The sequence below is a fragment of the Chinchilla lanigera genome, unplaced genomic scaffold, assembly GCF_000276665.1.
Source record: "Chinchilla lanigera isolate Chin_1 unplaced genomic scaffold, ChiLan1.0 scaffold00069, whole genome shotgun sequence".
NCBI classification, from domain to species: Eukaryota; Metazoa; Chordata; class Mammalia; order Rodentia; family Chinchillidae; genus Chinchilla; species Chinchilla lanigera.
In genome coordinates this window covers 6,970,614-6,992,779 of record NW_004955470.1, presented here as the reverse complement: position 1 = coordinate 6,992,779, position 22,166 = coordinate 6,970,614, and the positions used below count along the sequence as shown (strand labels likewise).

Here is a 22,166-nt window from a genome sequence, read left to right as displayed (position 1 = left end):
TGAGCTGGGTCTGTTGAGGTGGTGAGGTCAAGGGCAGATTTTTTGAGTATGCGTTTCTGCTCCCGCTGCTCTGAAAACTTAGACGCCTCTGTACCATTGCTTGTCCCGTGGGCTCCTGTGACAGTGTTAGCTGTACCCGAGACGGACGTCCACGCTGTTCCCTGCGGTGTGCTCCTCTCCAGCACGAGCGCCCCGAAGGTAAGAGCCACGGCACGGAGGGCACAGCCAGGGCCCGGCTCGGGTGTGGAGCACTTTGCAGACAACCGGTCCTGGTGCATCTCGGAGTGTGGGATCCAGAAGGCTGCTGCAGGCTTTCCTACGTGGGAAGCTGTGAACAATCAGATTTCACCCTCAGAATTCCCAGGAGCGAACTTGCAGTCCTGAGCTGTCCGTGAGTCTGCGGAAGGAAATTGCCCCCGCTAAGCCACCTCCGCTCCACCTTATTAAATTTTAATTTTATTTGATTTTCCTCCTAATCACTGGCTCCAGTTTGCTTTTTTATCGTGTATTCTCTGCCTGCAGATGTGGGCGGAAGTTCATCCGGGGGTCAGAGGACAGATTTCCTAAAGACAGGTTAGCGGGCGCTGTCCACACCGTGTGTGGTGGCCTCAGGGACAGGGCACACCGTCGCGGGCCCTCCTCGCTTAGCCCTGGCCCTTGTTAGGACCTGCCCCGGGTGAGCCCTGGTGGATGACCTGGGAACCTGGAGACGGCGACAGCCTCTGTGACTCACGGCTGGGGCGTTCTGCAGACCAGGCTTTGCTGATGTCGCCTTCCCAGAGGTCCCGCCGCCCTCGGGTCCACGTTTGCTTCCACACTCCTTTTTCTCCTTTGTAGACTTGATGCTTCAGTGCCCAACTGTGTGGCTACACGGCAGCCTCCGCATCTCATACGCACGTTTTGTGTCTGCAGAGACTTACGTGTTGCGCGCTTTTGTTCTTCCCAAACAAAGAGACTTTCCTCCTTGGGAGACTTAGTGGCGAAGCCGAAGTGGTGTATCTTCTGCCCAGCCCGAGAAGAGATTAGTGGGCCCCACGGAGCATGAACTGTTGCTGCGTGTCAAGTCCCCGAAAGAGTGACAGATGGGAACTGGGCATCAAGATCAGACCCGGGTGCGCAGGCCTCCAGCTCCTTAGCATATGGACAGTGTCCTTCCTGGGGCTGACAGAGCCCTGCCCTTTGAATGTATCGCATTCAAAGGGTTCCTTAAACAAAGATTTATTCAGGGTGTGCTGGGAGCTCGGTACTCCGGTGCTGGAGACGACAGCACCCAAAACGTCCCGCTCTTCCACCTGCGCTTAAGCCTCTGTGGGTTGTAAATATTTAGTTGCAGCAAATTAGATGTAATTTGATGCCTGAAAACACTGTTATCAAAGACCGAGGCTGACACGAAAGCCAGAGGAAAGTGTGGGCTTCGTGACGAGGAGTAAAGGCCCTGCAGACAGCTGTGCCTGCGCGAGGTCTGGTTTACCCGCACGCTGCTCTGAGCCAGTGCGACGCACGGCGCCTGCCAGGCAGTGCCCGTCTTGTGCCCGGCCCGTCGTGGTGGTCAGGAAGATGTTTATTTTAGAAACTGCTTGGGTCTTGAGATGCGCATTACTCGCTTGGCCCGATGAAGCCGAGGTCTTCTGCTTTTCCAGCTCTGTCTGCTTTTGTGCAGCTCCCGAGCAAGGGAGGAAGGAGCCGGAGCCTCCCGCCTGCGCCCTGCCTCTCCCTTCCCACAGAGCCCGTGGAGCTGTCTTTATGCGTGACCCCAGAGCCCTCCTATTGATTTCCGCCTTGCAAAGGCCGCGCTGTTGCCGTATTTATTTCTCTGATTATCGAATCCTCCCAGCTCCGCTTCCTGCCTCTAATTACATGCGGGGCCATTAGCGAGCCGGCCCGCAGGCGGTGATCGCGCTGGGCCGCGGAGGCAGCAGAAGGCGCCGTGGGGCGGCTGCCGCGTTGCTGACCACACTCGGCAGCGCACTGATCTGCGTGCCCCGTGCCCTGAGCCTCACCGAACAAGTTCAGCAGCCTTTCTGCAGCGGTCTAGCAGGAGACAATCCTTGTACTTCATGTTCAATCTTGCGTGCATGCTTCCATTCCAGTCTTCAGGGTATTCTGTGTGGGCACGGAGTAGCCGAATAGTTTTCCTTTTATATGTTCTCCAAATTTTCTACAGTCAAATGAATTTATAATCAAGAAATCACTTTTAGGAGGACAAATTGAAACTCAGCCTACTTTTTCTTAAGGAAGGGTTTTGGAGAAGATTGTTCACAACTGGTGCTGTGTGTGATCTGGGGCTGGGGGTAAATACCACTTGGGATTACTAAAAATTGGATGTCAAAGCCAAGTGTGGTGACGAACTCCCGTAATTCTAGCACTCGGGGAGGCTGAGACAGGAGGATTGTAAGTTACAGTTTAGACCAGGCAACTTACCATGACTCCATCTCAAAAAAAGGGCTAGAGAGGTACCTAGTGTAAATCCTGGGTTTAATCCTCAGTACTGCACTAAATAAATAAATATATATATATATTTGGGTGGTGCTGGGGGTCGAACCAGGGCATTGTGCATACGAAGCAAGAACTGTACCACTGAGCTACAGCCTTAGCCTGGTGCTAAAATAAATAAAATTAAATTAAAAAAAGAGGTCAAAATAGTGACTCAGCCTGAAGCAGGATGTGTGTTGTACCAGGTGCCAGGGTACACCAGGCTGTTAAGATGCTTGAGCTAAGCAGGCGCTGCTCCAACACACGGTGGAACCAGGAATGTGTCCCCAGGCCGCCTTGGCTGTCCTGGGAGCGGAGATGGGCCGGGGAACACGGTGTGTGCCGTTCTGTTTGACCGCATTGCATTTTGTTGCTGCTCAGGCCTCCTGGACTGGGGGTTCTGGTCCCTAAGGGGGGCAGGTTAGGGATTAAAAGGGGGACAGGAGGTGTCTGGAAGGATTCCCCACAAAAGGGAAGGGTGGAGTGCCACAAGGAGGGGCGGGGTGGCACCAGAAGGACCTTCGACCCAGGGAGAGCTGCACACAGCGGGGTGCGGCGGGGCACGCCTGTAATCCCAGCTCTCTGGAGTCTGAGGCAGGAGGATCGTCTGGAGTTGGAGACCAGCCTGGGCTGCATAGTGAGTTGGACTGTGTTGTGAGACCCTGTCTCAATAATTAATTAATTAAAGAGCGGTGCCACGTCTTGGGTGGTTCTGGGTTGGCAGCGCAGGGGGAGCGGGCACTTGTCTGACCCGTGTCTCTGGCAGCTGGCACTCATCTGAACACTGTATCGGGTCTCAGAGCCCAGTCCTCCCTCTCTCTCTCTTTTTTGAGACAGAGTCTTGCTTTGTAGTCCCGGCTGGTCTTGAACTGTATAGCCCAGTCTGGCCTCGAACTTGCAGTGATCCTCCTGCCTCAGCCTTCTGAGTGCTGGGGTTATTGGTGTGCCCCACCACGCCCAGTTTAAAGGCCAGCTTCTTGGTGAAGTCTTGGTTTTTCTGTCTACCTGTATGTCCGTGGCTTTCCATTTTTATAGGCTTGAATAATCTCCTTATCACAGGATCTTTAGTACCGCTGCAGGAGCGTCCTGCTAGAAGATAACTTCAGATCCGTGGCTGGCCAAGTGGATGGCATCTGGGGAGTGGCGCAGCCACGCGTGTCCGTGAGGCACGGTGACTCCCAGGCTTGGGACCTGTGTCTCCTGGGTGTTTCCGTGCAGGATGCTTGCAGGTATACATTTGGAGTGCGTTGTCCAGCTGAGGGGCTCCACGCAGCAGAGGGGACCCTACATCTGCTCTGAGGCAAAGCAGAGGCTGGTCCAAGGCTTATTCACGAGCACCTTCTAGGGTACGGCAGGCTCGAGCCTTGAGCGTGCAGAGCAGGTTTAGGGTCAGGCATGTTTATAGCTCCTCACTTGAGGAATAAGGTTGGGAAAGATTTTGTATTTACTTTAGGAGCCCGGCTGCAGCGATCTCTGACCATTAGATGTATCCTAGTGGATTTGTTAAAAAAAAAAAAATCCTAGTAAGTTATACATAATAGAGACAGTGGTGGCCAGGCATGGGGGCACACACCTATAATCCCAGGACTTGGGAGGCTGAGGAAGCAGGGTTGGTAAAAGAAAAAATGCAGGGTTGGAAGTCTGAGGCCAGCCTGGACTGTATAGTGCAAGACCTTGTCTCAAAAAAAAAAGACTTGTAAGTTATTTAAGTTACAAATTATATTTAAGTTAAGTTATATTTAAGTTATTTTAAACGCACAGTTCAGTGATACCAGGTTCACACTGTTGTGTAACCTTTGCTGTAATTTTTTTCATCATCCAAAGCCGAAACGAAGTCCCCAGTAGTCTGCAGCTTGAGTGCAGCTCCCCAAACACCTGAGTCCTCCAGCCACCCTTCCCCCACCCCGCCTTGGTTTCCTGAGGCAGCAAAGGACCACTGTGTGTATGTCACCCTTCTCAGATACCTGGGGTGTGACATGAGTCAACTCCCTGTCTGTTCTTTTTTGTTGTTGTTTTGAGACAGGGTCTCGCTATGCAGTTCTCGCTGGCCTTGAACTCACCGTGTAGCCCAGGCTGGCCTCTAACTTGCAGCGATCCTCCTGCCTCGGCCTTCTGAGTGTTGGGATTACAGGTGTGCGCCACCACACCCAGCTCTCTGCCCTGTTCATGGGGACCAGGGCTAGAGCCCGCCCTTTCTGTGCCCTTGACATGCTGCTCTCTGGGTGCCGCTTGTGGTCACAGGCGGTAGTGATGTGGACCTGACAGGCTTGTCTGTCATCCATGATGGACACGTGATCGCGGCATTGTCCGCTTGGTTAATAAGAGATGAGCTCATCAGATGGCCCTCCCTGGAGCATCCTTTGTGATCCGGGCACCACCCTGCAGCTTTGCCTGCTGCGCTGCCTGCTGCCTGGAAAGGGCGCCGTCCCCTTTGGCTGAGCGGAGACCGGTGGGACTTGTGAGGGACATCGAATTGTAGGAAATGCCTTGGGAAACGTTTCATCGCGTGGACGATGAATTTTACGTAGAGGAGGTGGCCCCGTGTTGAGAATGCGGTTATCCCCAGCGTCTCTTTCAAATAGACAGGAAGGACTTCGGGGGGGACTTCGGTGGTTATTCGTGACTTCTCATGGATAAAGGTCTTTTCTTTTTATTCCAGCTCTGTGTGCGTGCGGCGTGCGTGTGGCGTGTGTGCGGCGTGCGTGTGGCGTGTGTGTGTGTGTGTGCTTATGCACTGAAAATGGGACTCGAGGGCCTGCGTGGGCCCAGCAGGTGCTGTCCCTGAGCCACCCCGGCCCAACCCTGTTCTTGCTGTGCTCCCCAGCACCCGCTTCCCCTCCAGCTCAGCAACAGCAGCCAAACCCAACAGCCCAACACGCAGCAGACGCCACCCTGCCGGTGGCCGTAAGAAGTGACAGCCACAGACCCGGGACAGAGGACGTCCTGTGAGCTGGTTGCGGCCCTTGGAGGTTGCGATGCCGATCAGGGGCCGGTCCTGAGTCCCGGCGCTCTCTCTGAGCTGGGGCTGCCCCATGGAGTGCATGTGAGCCCAGAGCTGGCTAGGAAGCTGCTCTCTCTAACGCAAGGGCGAGAAAAGACATTAGATTTTCAGGCTGTCATTAAAATGCTTTTTGCATGAGGCAGGAGTGTTGCCATGTTTTAAAAATGGCTTTAAAATGCTGCGGTGCTATTTCTGGAGAGAGGGGCGCACTCCCCGTCATGCCTGTGGTTACGTGCAAGGCCCAGCCCTGAGGTGAGGAAAACCACCAAGTTATGGGAGGGCTTCTCCGGCCATGTCCCCGTCTGTCCCGGGTCAGTGGCTATCATTTCTTAAGCCTGGACCATCTGAAGCCATCAGACCCTGCCAGGCTAAGAGCAGAGCAGCCCTGTGGCTTAGAAACAAGCTCGTGAGCCCCTTCTGGGGCTCTAATTATAAACCATGTCGCTCCACATCTCGCTCAGCCAGAGTTGTTATTCTAAGAGCCTAAAAATAGGAGCGCCGTGCTTGCTGGGACGCCGGGTGGGGCTTCCTGCAGCGCCAGCCGCGGGTGGAGCAGGTGGGCTGGGGACCAGAGCGCACCTTTCGAGCTGCGACAGCGACAGTGACAGTGACAGCGGACAGCCCCTGGGCACGTGGTGAGGGCTTTGCGTGTCCAGGCTTAGCGAAGAAAAGCCGTCCATCTGGGTGCAGACGGGAGTGCAGGTTTGTGGGTGATGGCTCGTTTGTAAAAATAATCATCGCCCTGTCTGTAAATGGTCCTTGCCCCGCAGGGGGAGTGTGGCTGGAGCTCGGGTGTCTCGCTCAGAGCCTCCCATGCTCTGTCCCCTCCAAGAGAAGGTGCTGGGGGCTTAGACGACTCACGTGTGGGATGTAGGGTGTCAGTGCTTTAATGTTGTTTTTAGTATTTCGATTAGCTTGCTAATATGAAGTGTGATTGGAAAATACAGTGAGTGTTTAAATTAAAAAATTTAAAGCCAAGTGTGATGGTGCACTCCTGTAATCCCAGCACTTGTGAGGCTGAGGCAGGAGAATCTCAAACAAAACAAAACAAAAAATTTATTACAGTACGGGACACATCACCATGAATCCCCCTCAGAGTCCTCCCCCTTGCTTTGAACACACAGTCCCATCCTGCTTGCCACTTTCTGAGGCAGTTCTGGAGTTCTTTTCCTTGTTTTTTTTTTTTTTTTTTTCTTTTTTTGAGAATTATCTCGCTGTGTGGTTCAGGCTGTCCTTGAGCTCGCAGTGGAGCCCAGGCTGGCCCTGAACTCTGGGGATCCTCCTGCCTCAGTTGTGTAGCACTGGTTGTCTCGATTTCTTGAACTGATTCATAACAGTCAGGACCCGGCGAGGTGGTGGTGAAGGGCTGTGCCTGGGAGCCCTGGTACTCTACACGATCAGAGAAACTTCTCTAGTAAGATAGTATAGAAATGACCCCTGAAACTATAGCCCTTGGGAGCCCTGGATGAGCGGCCCTGTCGGCACTTTGATCTGAGGGCCCAGGGGTCCGTGTCATACTTCCGATCTGCAGAACTTCCCCAGGGAGCCCTGGCTGCTTCCTGGAAAGTGGCAGCTGAAACCAGGTGTGGGGGCCAGGTGTGCTCAGCACCTCTGGGCCTCGCATCGGCCAGAGCGGGGCATCGTGAGCCTAGATTCTCACTGTGTCCGTGTACACGCGCAGCAGCGCTTCTTTCTGTAGCCGTGTTAGGGTCTGAGAGACACAACCGACAGGAGACACACAGCCTGTGTCGCTCGGCGGCGAAGATGTGTTCTGGGAGAGCGAGCGACGGCGGGCGAGGCGGTGATGTGCAAGCATCGTACGGCTCACCAGCCCTGGCGGGATGGATGGGGTGCCCGCTGCCCACCTCGGGGTGCTCTGTGGCTTGCTGCTCCTCGCCTGCATGCTGTGCTGCGTGGTCCTGGCCCGAGTCCTGTGTGGAGCTGAATCCTGCGCGGGTGTCTGTATAAGCTCAGCGCACCTCTGTGTTGAGAATGGCACGGGCCGTGTGGCAGGAAAGGTGATGGGGTGACCTGCACGGGCCGGGCTGGAGGCAGCTGTGGGCTGCGCAGGAGTGTGAAGGCGTGGGGTGTCGCACAGCTGCGTGAGTGTGCAGGCTCAGAGGGTCGTATACCTGCAGACCTCACAGGCACAGCACACTTAGGCAACACAGAGTTGACACTAGAAGATTTTTCTTTCTTCAAAACCTTTTTTCCCTTTATGCAACCTTGAGATTTTTGGGGGAGGGTGCCGGGACTCAAACTCAGGACCTCGTGCTTGGCAGCCAGGCGCGATGCCGCGGAGCACATCCCTGGCCCCACAGCCCTGAGTTTCACACTGCACTTAAAACACATCCCTACAGGTGTATATTTCCTTATACCCTTATCTGTAAGCTTTATCCTATCACAAAAAGTATATATTGTTTTGCTTTTTTTTTTTTTTTTTTTTGGTTTTTCTCCGGTACCGGGAACCGAACTCACGACCTTGCGCTTGCCAGGCAGGCGCTTTTGCCGCTGAGCTAAATCCCAGCCCCTTGTTTTGCTTTTTAAGCCTTTTTTTTCAACTAAGACATAACATACACATTGGCCTAAGCCTGACATCACCAGTGTCACTGCCCCAGCCTCCACAGCGTGTCCCCTCGGGAGAGCTCCGGGAGTCACATGCCTGAGCAGTCCTGTCCTGGGATGATGGTGCCATCTTTGGGAGCCCTCCGAGGGACCTGGCTCTCAGGCAGGCGTCTCTGGTCCCTGAGATGCGGGCTTTCTTTGCATGGATCTGCTCGGGAGAGGAACGCACGCTGTGGGTGTTCCTCTCTAGGAACGAAACCTGCCAGGGGTGGGTCTGTGTTTTAGACGTAAAGAAGTGTTTGCCAGATGCTTGACTGTGGGTGTTCCTGGGGGGATCTTTCGTGTGTGTGCAGAGATAAATTTACTAAAATCAAAATTCTATGGGCATGGTGGCCCATGCCTGTAATGGGAAGCTGAGGCAGGAGGACTGCCATGAAGTCAAAGCCAGCCTGAACTGCATAGCCAGACCCTGTCTCACAATCAAAACAAAAAATCAAATCAAATCAAAGTAAGTGACTGATGGAGCGGACGACCCAGGGCAGCTGTAAACACTTCATCTCTTAATCAAACTGACACAGGTCAATTGAACAGATGAATCAAAAGATAGTCATGCTCCATTTAAAGATTTCTCTGTGTTTTTCTCTTTTCCCAAAACAGATGCAAAAGTCAGGCTTAAAAATAAAAAACAATACCGGGCTTATACATATTGAAAAACACTGAAATACTTTCTGGCAAAGTAAAGTTAGTTACTATTACCTTTATGTGTAGCCAGAGTGATCATTTACAGCAATCCATGTGTTCAGGGTTGACAAAGTCTCTTTTTTACAGCCATCTGCTGTACTGTGCTTTTACTATTAGATCCGATACCAGAAGAGGTGTGGGCTGCTCTCGGGCCGTGCCGCGGCTCTTGCGTACTCACTGTCCCTCGGTGCGAAGGCCGTTCTCTTCTGGAAATGCCCACCCCCGCTTCATACTGAGTGTGGTATTGACAATGGGTGGTCAGCTCGTAGCCCCCAGCTGAACTGAACCAGCGTGGTGCTGGGTGTGGGAGGCCACCGGAGGGCTGTTGCCAGCAGGATAAGAGGCAGAACGGAGAGGGATAAGTTTGGAGGCTGTTAGGGAAGCTGAAGCGGGGCTGTTGGGAGCTGTGAGGAGCTGTAGGTTCTCTTGGAGGAGCTTGTCAGGCTGGCTTTCCTGATGAACTCTGCTGTTCTCAGTGGAGGAGGAGCTCGGGACCTTGTTGTTGCCGAGAACGGCTTCGGTTCACTTTGGGGGAGCTCTGGTCCTCATGTTGAGCCTCACTTCCCGGCTCCGGAGGGGAAGATGGTGCACAGCTCTGTCTCCTGGAGAAGCTTGTTGCATTGGCTTTCCTGATGGAACTCTGCTTTCTTCGTCATCGGAGGAGCTCGGGACCTCACTGTTGCTGAGGGTGGCTGTGGTACTTTTCGAGGGAGCTCTGGTTCTTTCTTTGAGCGCCGCTTCCTGGCTCCAGTGCAGATCCCTCAGCTGCTAGCACAGACCTTCATCCCGCTGGCACAGACTTCCTAGCTTCCACTATTGACCTTTGAGCCTTGCCAGCGCAGATCTGTGAAACAGACCTGCGTGAGATACTGTTATGGGCGGTAGGCCTCCAGTTGGACTCATGGGAGGCATTGTTATCGGCTCTAGGTCTTCGGTTGGACTCATGCAGAACATTTCCATGGGATCCAGGACCTCAGCTGGATTCTCTGGTCTTCAGTGTGTGGACAGATTCCCTGCACTCTTTGTATATCATTCCTGACTATTATAAATAATCGTATAGAATGTGTGTCCTGTATTATCTTGTTCCCTTTGCAAAAACTACAGATTACAGCACCTAGAAATCCTGCTTCCCCGGCCACCTGGGCATCCCTCCGTCAGGTGGGCCCGGGAGATCTAACCATCGCGGTACCCACTGGTGTCCGCGGTCAGCTGCCCCCGAGCTGGTGCCTGGGCCCTCGGTCGTTCCCGCCGGGGCCGTCCCGTCTCTCCCTCGCCCGTCTGTGACGACCCCTCAGCAGGAGAAGCCCGGCTCGAGCTTGCCCTCCTTTCTCAGTGCCCACTTCGGGAGTGGTCGTCAGACTGTCCCCCGTCTCTCCGTGGCGTGCTGCGGCGGGGTACATTTCTTTGCCCCCCTTCTCGCAGACTGTCGTCACCGCCAGCATGACGTCAGTCCGTCCCTCTCCCCAGCGCTCTGTGGTCTGGTGGTTCATGCATTTGCAGTGCAGTCAGATCGATTGCTGCATCAGATCTGGGGAGCCCGTGGCTTCCTGAGTTATTCTGAGACGTTTGCAATCATTAAGGCTCACTCTGCCTGAAAAGGTCTGGTTTTTTTTTTTGTTTTGTTTTTTTTTCTGGTACCGGAAATCTAACTCACGACCTCATGCTTGCCAGGCAGGCGCTGTGCCGCTGAGCTAAATCCCCAGCCCCTTTTTTGTCTTTTTGAGACGGTCTCGCTGTGCAGTTCAGGCTGGCCTTGAGCTCACTTTGTAGCCCACGCTGGTCTCGAACTCGCATCCATCCTCCTGCCTCCGCCTCCCAAGTGCTAGGATTATAGCCATGCGCCACCACGCCCGGCGACTGTTCTGGGGGTTTTGGCACATGCAGAGTGTTACGTAGCTGCGGCTACCCTATCATATGGAGTAGTTTCACTGCCCTAAATTCCCCTGGGTGTGACACATTCAGCCCTGAGATTTCCACCCTCGTGTGGTCTTCCCTTCTGTGAGAAGCATGGGAATCACAGGGTTTGCGGCATTTCAGGAGGGCCTTTCCCACTGCTTTATGCATGTGAGGTTCCTTGCTGTCTGTCTTGTTTTGTTTTGAGAGCAGGTCTTGCTACATAGTTCAGGCTGGCCTTGAACTCTCTATGTGGCCTACAACCTCAAGGCAGTCCTCCTGCCTCAGCCTCCCAAGTGCTGAGATGACAGGCGTGCACCATCACGCCCTGCCCTTGGTGTCTTTCTGATAGGTTGGTTGCTTTATCACATCGTTGAACAGCTGTGCCGCGGCGTGGTTATGTAGTTACGCATCAAAGGACATCTTGGTCGATTGCAGTTTTGGGTAATTATGAACAGTGCCGCCATCAGCATTGGCATGCAGGTTTTCTGTGAACACAGTGTTCATGAGGGCTGGGTCCGTGCCTGGGAGTGTCACCGCAGGGTGGTAGAGCGAGACTGTTTAGTTTGGTGAGAACACCCAGCCTGTCTTTGTGCCTGTACCGTTCACCGAGTCCCTGTCCTCTACACCCTCACTGCTGACTGTTGTCAGCTTTAGGATTTTAGGCACTCTTAATAGGTATGCAGTGGCACCTTCTTATCTATTAGTTTGTGATTCCCCACTGACAGAGGGTGCTGAGCAGCTTCCCACATGGTTGCTTGCCATCTCTGTATCTTCAGTGGGGATGTATCTTCAGATCTTTTCCCCTGTTTTAATTAGGTCTTCCTTTTTAGCTGTTGAGTTTCAGAAATTACTTGGTACTTTGGATCCAAGTACTTTATCAGACAGATGTTTTGCAAATAGTTTCTATTTTGTTGTTTGTTTGAGTTTTTTGTTGTTGTTGGTACTGGGAGTTAAACTCATGCCCTCAGGCTTGCCAGGCAAGTGCTTATGCCGCTGAGCTATATTGCCAGCCCTGTTTTTTTTCTTTTTTGTCTCTTTGAGACATGGTTTTGCTGTGTAGTTCAGGCTGGCCTTGAGCTCACTTTGTAGCCCAGGCTGGTCTTGAACTTGCAACGATCCTCCTACCTCAGCCTCCCGAGTGCTGGGATTACAGGCGTGCGCCACCACACCCGACTGTTTTTTTTTTTGAGACAGGCTCTCCTCATGTAGCCTAGGCTGGCCTGAAACTCGAAGCAGTCTTCCTGCCTCAGCCTCCCGAGTGCTGGGATTATAGATGTATGCCACCACATGTGGCTGCAAATAGCTTCATTCAGTGGCTTGTTTTTTGATTCTTATCTTTATTTATTTATTTTTGAGTGGGATGTCAAACTCCCAGGCTCAAATGATCCTCCCATCTCAGCCTCCGTGTGCTGGGACGACAGGCATCATCACCACACCTGGCTCCTCTCATGCTTTTAGCAGAGGGAAAGTTTTCATTTTAAAGTCTAATAGCAGACTTTTTTTCCCTCCACGGATAGTGGCTTTGGTATCGCCTCTAAAAATCATGTAAGTTTAGTCATACTTAAGATCATCTGGGTTTTCTCATGTGTTCTGCAAGTTTCATGGTCTGCATTTTACATCCAAGTCCTACTGAGACCCATTGGTTCGTTTTTGGTGACAGGGGTAAGGGCCGTGGTCTAGGTGGGTTCTTTCGCACGTGCATGTCCAGCTCTGCGCCATTCTTTAAGGACAGTCATTCTCCATGGCGCGGTTCCTTTACCAGCAGTCAAGCGGCTGCATTTGTGTGGGGTCCCGTGTTCCCTCCCCCGATGTGTGTAGCAGTTTTATCATCATGACCACACTGGTTTGATTTCTACTGTAGCTTTGTAGTGAGACTTTAAACCATCTCGTGTAAGCTCTCCAGAGCCGTACCTCAGGATTGCCTCCGCTCAGGGTTTTCTTTCTTTCTTTTTTTCTTTCTTTCTTTCTTTCTTTCTTTCTTTCTTTCTTTCTTTCTCTTTCTCTTTCTCTTTCTCTTTCTCTTTCTCTTTCTCTTTCTCTTTCTCTTTCTCTTTCTCTTTCTCTTTCTTTCTTTCTTTCTTTTTCTTTCTCTCTCTTTCTTTCTTTCCTTCCTTCCTTCCTTCCTTCCTTCCTTCCTTCCTTCCTTCCTTCCTTCCTTTCTTTCTCTCTCTCTCTTTCTTTTCCTCTCTCTGGCTCGCTCTCTGTCTCTCTCTCTTTCTTTCTTTCTTTTTGTCTTTTTGAGACAAAGTTTCACTACGCAGTTCAGGTTGGCCTAGAACTCACTTTGTAGCCCAGGCTGGCCTCAAACTCCTGGTGATCCTCCTGCCTCAGCCTCCCCAGTGCAGGGATTAGAGGCGTGCGCCACTGTGCTCGGCAGTCTTCACTTTTTCATATGAACTTTAGGATTCATTGGTCAGTATTTACAAAAGAGCATGCTGGGAGTTTTATTAGCGTTACATTGAGTCTGTAGCTGAAATTGGAAGGAATTGGTACCATTACAGGATTGGATCTTCTAACTCTTGGGCTGTCTCTCACTTAGATCTTTGATGTAACAACTTTTGTGGTTGTCTGCATATGGGTCCTATGCATAGTCAGGCTTATGTGCAGCACAGTTACTGTTCACTGTGGCCGAGGGTGATTAAATATTTCCCCACAGACTCCAGGCATTCATTACTGGTGTACAGGACCGCAGTTTTCATGTAGCTGCAGCTTTGTCTCCTGCAGTCTTGCTCTTCTTGCTTATTTCCTTCAGGTTTTCTTGATCCTCTGGTATTTTTCTGCAGGGACATGCGTGACATCTGGGAACAGTTTTATTTCTCCCTTCCCTGTCTGTATAGTTTTACTTCCTCTTTTTGTCATACTGTATGAGCTTGAACTTTCAGTTTGATGTTAAGTAGGAATGATGTCAGAAACATTCTTACTCTGTTCCTGACCTTAGTGGGGAGTTCAGTTTCTCACTGAGTATGAATTAACCCTAGGTTCTTTTTTTGTTTTGCGTAGGTGTGAATATTCTTTACCAAGTTAAAGTTCTTGCTTCCTAGCTGGCTGAGATTTATTTAAAATCCTGAATGGGTGTTAGATTTTGTCAGATGGTTTTTCTGTATTTTTTGTTGTTGTTGTTTTTTTTCCGGTACCGGGAATCAAACTCACGACCTTGCGTTTGCCAGGCAGGTGCTGTGCCGCTGAGCTAAATCCCCGGCCCAGTATTAATTGATATAACCATGATTTTAGCTTGTTGATGTGATGCATTTTAACATTTTTCTGAAGTTGAGCCATCCTTGCATGCTTGGAGTCAGCCCCATTTACCGACTTGTGTATAATTCATCTACATTGTTGCATTCTGTTTGCCGTATTTGGTTGAGGATTTTGTTTCTGCAAGGGAAACACGGGTGTCTAGTTTGTTTTGTTTAGCTCTGATTTTGGTGTCACAGCAGCGCAGCCTCGTTATTGCCCAGTTGTTACTCTTCTTCAACAGAGCCAGACAGACAGCAGTTGTCCTTGACACTTCTCAGGGACAACCTGGTGGGACCCCTGGTGTTAAGAGCAGCCTAGTGGTGGGGTGCACACCTGCAATCTCAGGACCCTGGGAGACTGAGGCAGGCGGATCACAAGCCTGGGCCATTTAGACCTCAGCATAAAATAGGACTGGGGATGTAGCTCAGTGCCGAGGCCCTGGGTTCAATCCCCCATACCACGACCTACGTAGGTTTGGGGCTCCTTGAAGACAGTGGCCAGCAGGAGTTTCTTACCCTTGTGCTAGTTCATGCTCAGCACTGGCAGGTGCTCAGAACCACCTTTCAGGCACCCTGCAGTTGATGATTCCAGCACCCAGGTAGCGGAGCCTGACTGGGGCTTTCTGATTTTTTTTTTTTTTTTTTTTTTTTTTTCTTTTTTTTTTTTTTTTTTTTTTTTTTTTTTTTTTGTCTTTTTGAGACAGGGTCTCGCTATGCAGTTCAGGCTGGCCTTGAGCTCACTTTGTAGCCCAGGCTGGTCTCAAACTCGCAATGATCCTCCTGCCTCAGCCTCCTGAGTGCTGTGGCTACCCCACCATTATTTGTTAATTACAGAGGGGAAAAAGGACGGGGGGGAGGGCGGGGGTCCTAGCTGGGCCGTGACATCCGGGCCTCAGCCCCTGGCTCATGGTGGCCTCTTCTCTCCCTCCAAGGTCGCCTGGTCGGCGCTCTGGACGCAGTGCTGGACTCCAACGCGCGGGTCGCCCCGTTTCGGATTCTGCTGCAGGTCCCCGGGTCCCAAGTCTACTCCCCCATCGCCTGCGGTGAGTCACTGTGCGGAGGGCCGGGACGCGGGCTGGGCTCTCCCCCCGGGGAGTGGCGCTCAGGGCGAGGGCCAGGCCCGGTCTGAGCGTGCTGAGTATTTCACATCGGGGTCGGGGACGCGGGAGGGGACCCAGAGCCTCTGCCCGCAGCCCTCCCTGCTGCCTCCTGCCCTTGTCACCCCCTTACCCATGTCTTCCCCCCTCACCCCCCAAGCCCTAGAAGCACGGAGCTCAGGCGGGGCAGCTCGGGGACGCGGTTCTCAGGGTGCTGGCTGAGGTCCAGCGGAGCCGCCTCCTGGGCTCTTTCCCATCACACGTGGGGTCACATGTCACCGTCACCGGGCTGTGTCTGTTCCTTTGTGCCACTAGGGTGAATCATGGGACTTTGGGTGCCAAGGGTCACCTTTGCCCTGCCCAGGGGCTGTCCCTCCCTGAGGACTGCTGGGCGCCCCGTGGACCCTCACAGCTCCGTGCCGGGCTGGAGGCTGCGGCCGGGGACACCCTTCTCTGCACCTTCTGGAAGTTAAAGGAGGAAAAATCGTCTGTAACTACTCCATATGTACCTGTGTCAGAGTCATGCATGGAGGTCTCTTTAGTTTGGCTTCTCTCTTTTTTTAGTCTTTTTTTGAGACAGGGTCTCGCTATGCAGTTCAGGCTGACCTTGAGCTCACTTTGTAGCCCAGGCTGGCCTAGAACTCGAGTCAATCCTCCTGCCTCAGCCTCCCAAGTTGTGGGATTACAGTGGTCTCATTCACCGGAGGGAATTTGTACCTGTACATGATATGCCTTGAGATTCTTTTTTTCCTCATTCCCTTCCCCTCCCTTCAGCCCCTCTTCCTCTCCCTACTTACAAAAGCTTAGTTTTTTCCTTCTTTTCTCTTTTCCCTCCCTTTCCGCCTCCTCCTTCCCTAGTTCCCCTTCCAATTTGAAGTTTTTTCCTCTTTCACAATATCTATTACACATTTTGGTTCTTATTTACACTTTTGGTTTCTTACATCAGAGAAAATGCAGTATTTACACGTGTGTGTCTGATTTCTTTCACTTCAGAGTATATTCTCAAGGTGCATCCATGTACCTAGAAATGTCTTGAGATTATCCTTCTTATGGCTGAGTAGCACTCTATGGTATAAAAAAACCACATCTTATTCATTGGTTGATGGACGTTTGGGCTGTCTCCAAGATTTAGCTGCTACAAACTGTGCAGCTATAAACATGGGTGCACGTATATCACTGTGGTCTGATGCTTTTAATTCTTTCAGGAAGATGCCAAGAAGGGGACTAGCTGGGCCAAATGGAACCTCTAGTCGTAGTATTTTGAAGAATCTCTAAAACTTTCCATACTCTATTAGGTACCATAAATATTCAGTATCACTTCCTGTCTTCTAGTACCGTCAGACCTCCTGGAAAGTGCAGAGTACAGAGAAAACTCTCCTTCACATCCACCGCCCAACACTCACTGCTGTGAGGGTCTCTGCTGCTTTTTTCCAGCCTGTTCTTATTTTTATTTAGGAGTAATCATTCTATATTTGTGTAAAACGATAAAAAAAAAGATAGTCAATATAAAGAAATCAACATTGAAGAATACAAAGAAGAAAATACCTAGGGAGGGAAATTCTAGTCACCCCCGGTAACCTCTAGTTACACTGTAACTTGTCCGCTATTTGAATGAAAGTATTGAGTTGATTTCAAAAAAAGGAAACTAAACTGAAACCAAAAATGTGCTAAACTTCAAACAAATGTTTCTTTAGCACAAGAAGGATTATTTTTCTAAAAGGTTCACGGAAGGTGGAGGGACGACAGAGTGGAAAGCACTGCGGGGCTAGAATTGTGGATTTTGAAGAGCAGTCTTTCAGCGCTGACAGTGCTCACGTGTGTCCCACCCCAGGGGACAGGGTGCCAGCACCCCTGTGCCCTCTGCTCCCCCAGCCTCTGATTTTAGGGAGTTGTTAGTGTTACGTTGTCGTCCCCATTCTATATCTGTATCTGTATTTTCCATTATTATTATTGTTTTTTTTTTTTTTTTTTTTTTTTTTTTTTTTTTTTTTTTTTTTTTTTTTTTGTCTTTTTTGAGACAGGGTCTCACTATGCAGTTCAGCCTGGCTTTGAGCTCACTTTGTAGCCCAGGCTGGTCTCGAACTCGCAACGATCCTCCTGCCTCAGCCTCCCGAGTGCTGGGACTATAAGTGTGTGCCACCACACCCGGCTGCATGTGTATCATTTTTTGTAAACTAATTTACATTCTGCTTGCTGGATTCTCTAAAGACGTTTTATGTTGGATTGCTATATGTGGCCTTTCATTTCTACTTGCTTTTTTATCTGTCTTTTCCATCAGTACTTTATTCTGCCCATCACTCTTTCTTGAGTGAAAGGGTCTTCATACTGAGCTATAACCTCAGTGCTTTTTTGTATGTTTTATTTTGAGGCAGGGTCTCACTAAGTTGCTGAGTGGCCAGGGCTGCCTTGAACTTGCCGTTGTCCTGCCTCAGCCTCCCAGAGTATTGCGATGACTGGTGGACGCCACCATGGCTGGTTCATGGGATGGCTTTTTAATTTGTATTGTTTGGGGCAGAGAAAGAAGATGGGTTCCTGCTGGACTAGACATAGGGTGGGGCATCGTGGGGGTCTGCGTCCTCTCCTTCCGTCCACTTTTCCTGGGTCTGCTCAACCCCGGGCAGAAGAGGCGGGCTTGTTCTGGATTTAGAGCTTCGGTGTGAGCGTTCGGGTCTGCGTCTTCTTGCTGGGTCGGCTTCTGGGAGTGGGCCGGAAAGTGTGCTGCCCCTTAGCCCACCTGCGGAACCACAGCCGTGTGACGTGTTTCCTGTAGGGCTGCACAGCCTGCGGCCCGGTGGCTGGAGCTCAGTTTACTCATCTGATCCTTTATTAGATACGTGTTTGGTTCCGGGCTTTTACATTTAAAAAACGAACATGTGTTCACTCGGAGTTTCCCGGGCACCTTTGCACCCCAGGGTGCGTCCATTGGCCGTGTTTGGTGCCAGCAGTGCACCTTGTGCCTCCTGGGTACTGGGGACGCTGCGGTGATCGCTGGAGGCCCCTCCCCCGCCTGCGTGACCTCCTGAGGGGAGCGCAGCGGCGTGGGGGAAAAGCAGCACGCCCTGGACCCTTGGAGAGAGAGCACGCAACGGGGAGGCCGCCTCACCGAAGGGCCGTGGGACCGTGCCGCCTTCCCACACAGAGCCGAGCAGCCCTCCTGGGCGCCGTGGGGCGCTGTGGGGCGCAGGGCTGCAGTGTGAGGTCGGAGCAGCCTCAGCTCACGGCGAGTGTGCCCCAGTGCAGCCCCACTGAAGTGAGGAGTGTCTGTCACTGCGAACGAGACCCCCAGGCGGCCCCAGCTGCAGGATCTGGGGTGCAGGGCCCGGGCCTCCTCCTTAGCACGGCACAGTGACTTGCAGGAAGGGGTTGTGTGTGTCTCTTTCCTTAGAAAAATTTGTTGTTGTTGTAAAATATGACATCATAATGTATTAACCACGGTGGCATGTGCTCCAGTTACATTAAGCACGTTCGCAGTATCGTACAGCCAGAGCTACCGTCAGTCTCCAGAACTTCATCTTCCCTGGCAAACCTCACACCTGTTAAACAGCTGTTCCCCAGATCTTGGAAGCAGCCTGTATGTCCACCAGCAGGTGAATGGGAGAAGAGCATGTGGTATCTACACATAGTGGAGTACTACTATGCCATAAAGAAGGATAATCTTGAGTCATTTGTAGGAAAGTGGATGCACCTTAGCTGGGCGTGGTGGTGCACGCCTGTAATCCCAGCACTCACAAGGCTGAGGCAGGAGGATTGTTGTGAGTTTGAGGCCAGCCTGGGCTCCATAGTGAGTTCAAGGCCAGCCTGAACTGCATAGGGAGACCCTGTCTCAGAAAACAAACAAGCAAACCAAAAAAAGAAAGAAAATAGATGCGTGCACCTTGAGACCATGATGGTAAGTGAAATAAATCAGACACACAGCTCAAACATCGCCTATCACATGGTTCTCTTATATGAAAAACCCAAGTATAAGTAAACGAAAAGAGCAAAATACAAGACAGACAAGGGCTGGGGATATAGCTCAGTAGCACAAGCGTCTGCCTGGCAAGTGCAATGCCCTGAGTTTGATTCCCGGTACCGCCCCCCCCCAAAATACATATTCTTGAGCCAAGTGAGATGTTGCACGCCTGTAATCCCAGCACTGGGGAAGCTGAGGCAGGAGGATTGTTTCGAGTTTGAGGCCAGCCTGGGCTACAAAGTGAGCTCAAGGCCAGCCTGAACTGCATAGTGAGACCCTGTTTCAAAAAGACACACACACACAAAAAAAAAAGAAAAGTAAAAAACAGGGTGACAAATCGATTGCAGGTGGGCAGGGGACCCAGAGATGGAGGGAGGGGAGGGAAGGAGAAGGAACGGAGCTGTGTTCTGTCCCGGCGCCAGCTTCCCACGGTGAGTGTGAACCTCCTGTGCCGCAAGCCTCTGTCCCCTCCATCTCTGGAGCCCCTCTCCCCATTTCACCATGAGTGTTGATATCATTATTTTGGTTTCCGCCCGGGATGTGCGGCGTCTCCGTTCCTGGTGGGTATTGGTGCCTGTGCAGGACACACCTGAAATCCCTCTTCCCTTCCCCGCCACTTGCCCTTGCATCCCCTTTGCACCAGGTCTGTCCCTGATTCCTTCTCCCAGTCCTGTATTTTGCTCTGTGTTTCTCACGGGCCTTCCCACGAAACCCTTTCCCCGGCGGTCCTCTCTGCTGGGAGGAGGCATCACTATCTGCCTCTGAGGAGGAGGAGCGTGCACAAGAGCTCGCGCTGGCCAGGCAGCTCGGAGCCGGGGCGGCCGTGCGGGACGGAGTGTCCTCTTGCAGCACCCTTCTGACGCACGCGCGCTTATCCATGCCCTTGACCCTGCCTGGTGTTCTGGGTCCTGTGTTTGGCACCACTGTTGGCTTTGTCTTTGGACAGAGAATTTTATTAAGGGAGGAAATGTTCCAGGATGGATCAGATTAGCATCTTCCTGAGTCTCGTGCCAGGGAGGCGGAGGATGTGCCAGCCAGATCATTCTTCCAAGCAGAACCCTCACTGGGTGCTTCAAGGAACATCCGGGTGGGACCTGGCGGGAGGGACATCCAGCTCCCTGGGTCCACGCTCTGGGGTCGGGCGGTGCCAGCTGGCACTCTTGATTTTGTCTCTCTGCTTTTCCTTAGGACGACACTGGCTGGAATTTTCCATGTGGGCTTGAACCCCAGACGTGGCTGAGAGGTGCAGGCTACCATTCCTGTTACGGAGTTTCTCTCTCCCGGCTCTTAATGCTTTTAAATAATTTTACTTTTGCACACACAGTGGTACTCACTGAAAGGATATTTCCTTCCCAGAGACGGTGATAGTTATTCAAAAAGCTGGTGAATGCTGAGCCAGGCGTGGTGGCGCACGCCTGTAATCCCAGCACTGGGAGGCTGAGGCAGGAGGATCACCAGGAGTTTGTGGCCAGCCTGAGCTACAAAGTGAGCTGGAGGTCAGCCTGAACTGCGCAGGGAGACCCTGTCTCAAAAAGACCGAAAAAAAAAAAAAAAAAAAGCTGGTGAATGCTGAGCCCAATTTCTAGATTGAGTATATTTTGAGATCAAAAGCATGTTTCAAATATCTTTTTTTTTGGTTTTTTTGAGACAGGGTCTCCCTATGCAGTTCAGGCTCGCCTTGAGCTCACTTTGTAGCCCAGGCTGGTCTCAAACTTGCAACGATTCTCCTGCCTCAGCCTCCCGAGTGCTGGGATTATAGGTGTGGGCCGCCACACCTGACTTCAAATATTTTTAGACCCAGATGTGATGGTGCACACAGGAGGCTGAGGCAGGAGGATCACCTGAGCCTAGGAGTTTGAAACCAGCCTGGGCAACATAGTGAAACCCTGTTTAAAAAAACAAAACCAGAAAAAACAAAACAAAACAACCCAAAACAACCTTAAACCCTGGACCAAACTTTCTTCTAGCATTTTACAAGTTGCCTGATTTTTACATAGATCCTGACTTACTCAACAAAGGAGACCATTTGGAGGGGGATCTTAGCAAACACCTAGTTGATCCCTTCCATTTTTAGTAGATAAAGAGAAATCAAGGCGTATGAGTTTCAGAAGATGACTCTGGTAACTGACTTGATTACGTGATTTCTTTTTTTTGTTTTTCTTCCGGTACCAGGAATCGAACTCATGATCTTTCGCTTGCCGGGCAGGCGCTTTTGCCTCTGAGCCAAATCCCCAGCCCCACGTGATTTCTTACTGTTTGCAAAAGGACCATGCTGTCCCGGGGGCGCCTCCTGGCCTTTGACTATTTGTGTTCTCTAGCTGCGGGGGTTGGCAGGGGGAGTAGCCGTCCTGCTCCAGTCCCCCTGGACTTCTGATGTCCCAAAGTGTTCCCCTAGGGCTTGCTGTTCCTCTGTGACTTACACTAGAACCTAATGTGTCTGAATTGCCCGGGGCTGTGAGTGACCCTGCTTTAAAAACTCAAGGCTGAGCATCTCTTATCCAGAATGCTTGACCAAATGTGTTCAGAGTTTGTATTTAAAAAAAACTGAAATATTTGCGTAGAAGGATGATAGGTATTTTGGAGTTTGGGACCCCAGTCAGATCTCGAGATCAACTTACATCTGGCCTAAAGGTAATTTTATCCAGTATTTTACAGACGTGATGTTGTGTTTGAGACAGAATTCCGTGGCGTGGAATTTTCCACCTGGGGCATCACATTGGAGCTCAGAAAGTTTCAGATTCTGGAGGATGGAGGTTTTGGGACTGGGGACATTCACCCTGTAATAATCGGGAAACCCAGAGAGTGTGAAATCCTGTCTTGTTTTCTCACCCGCCTTTTGGGGGTTACTTATCTAGATTTATGCTGCTTTTGCTGAGGGTTTTGTAATTGTTGAGTTTTGAAGATTTGCACATGTAGCCCAAAGTAGTAAAGTAGGGTAAGGAGGCCCCTCAGCCTCGTCGCGGATGTGCTGGACGGAAGCTTTGCAGTTTGCCTTCCCTCCTCTCTCAGCCTTTTCTGCTCTCTCTGAAACATCTGAAAGCAAACCGCAGAAGTTGGAATTTCACCTTGGTTCTGAGACGGTTGGGCCCTCTTACATCACCATGGGGTCCTCATTGGACTAAAAGTTAAATGTGATCATCGGAGTCACTCGGATTTGGTCCATTCTTGAGCTTCTGCTAACTTTAAGCCTCCTTTGTGGGTCTGGGTAG

At 51.3% G+C, this 22,166-nt stretch overlaps 1 protein-coding gene across 1 annotated transcript in view; it reads left to right on the top strand.

Moving 5' to 3' along the window:
- The window catches only part of Tbc1d8 (TBC1 domain family, member 8 (with GRAM domain)), a gene marked incomplete in the record, with an annotated part of 95,806 nt that overhangs the window by 19,579 nt on the left and 54,061 nt on the right, over positions 1 to 22,166 (top strand). Inside the window, 1 exon segment of the mRNA XM_013522696.1 lies at positions 14,841 to 14,951. Coding sequence (XP_013378150.1) covers positions 14,841 to 14,951 — 111 coding nt within the window.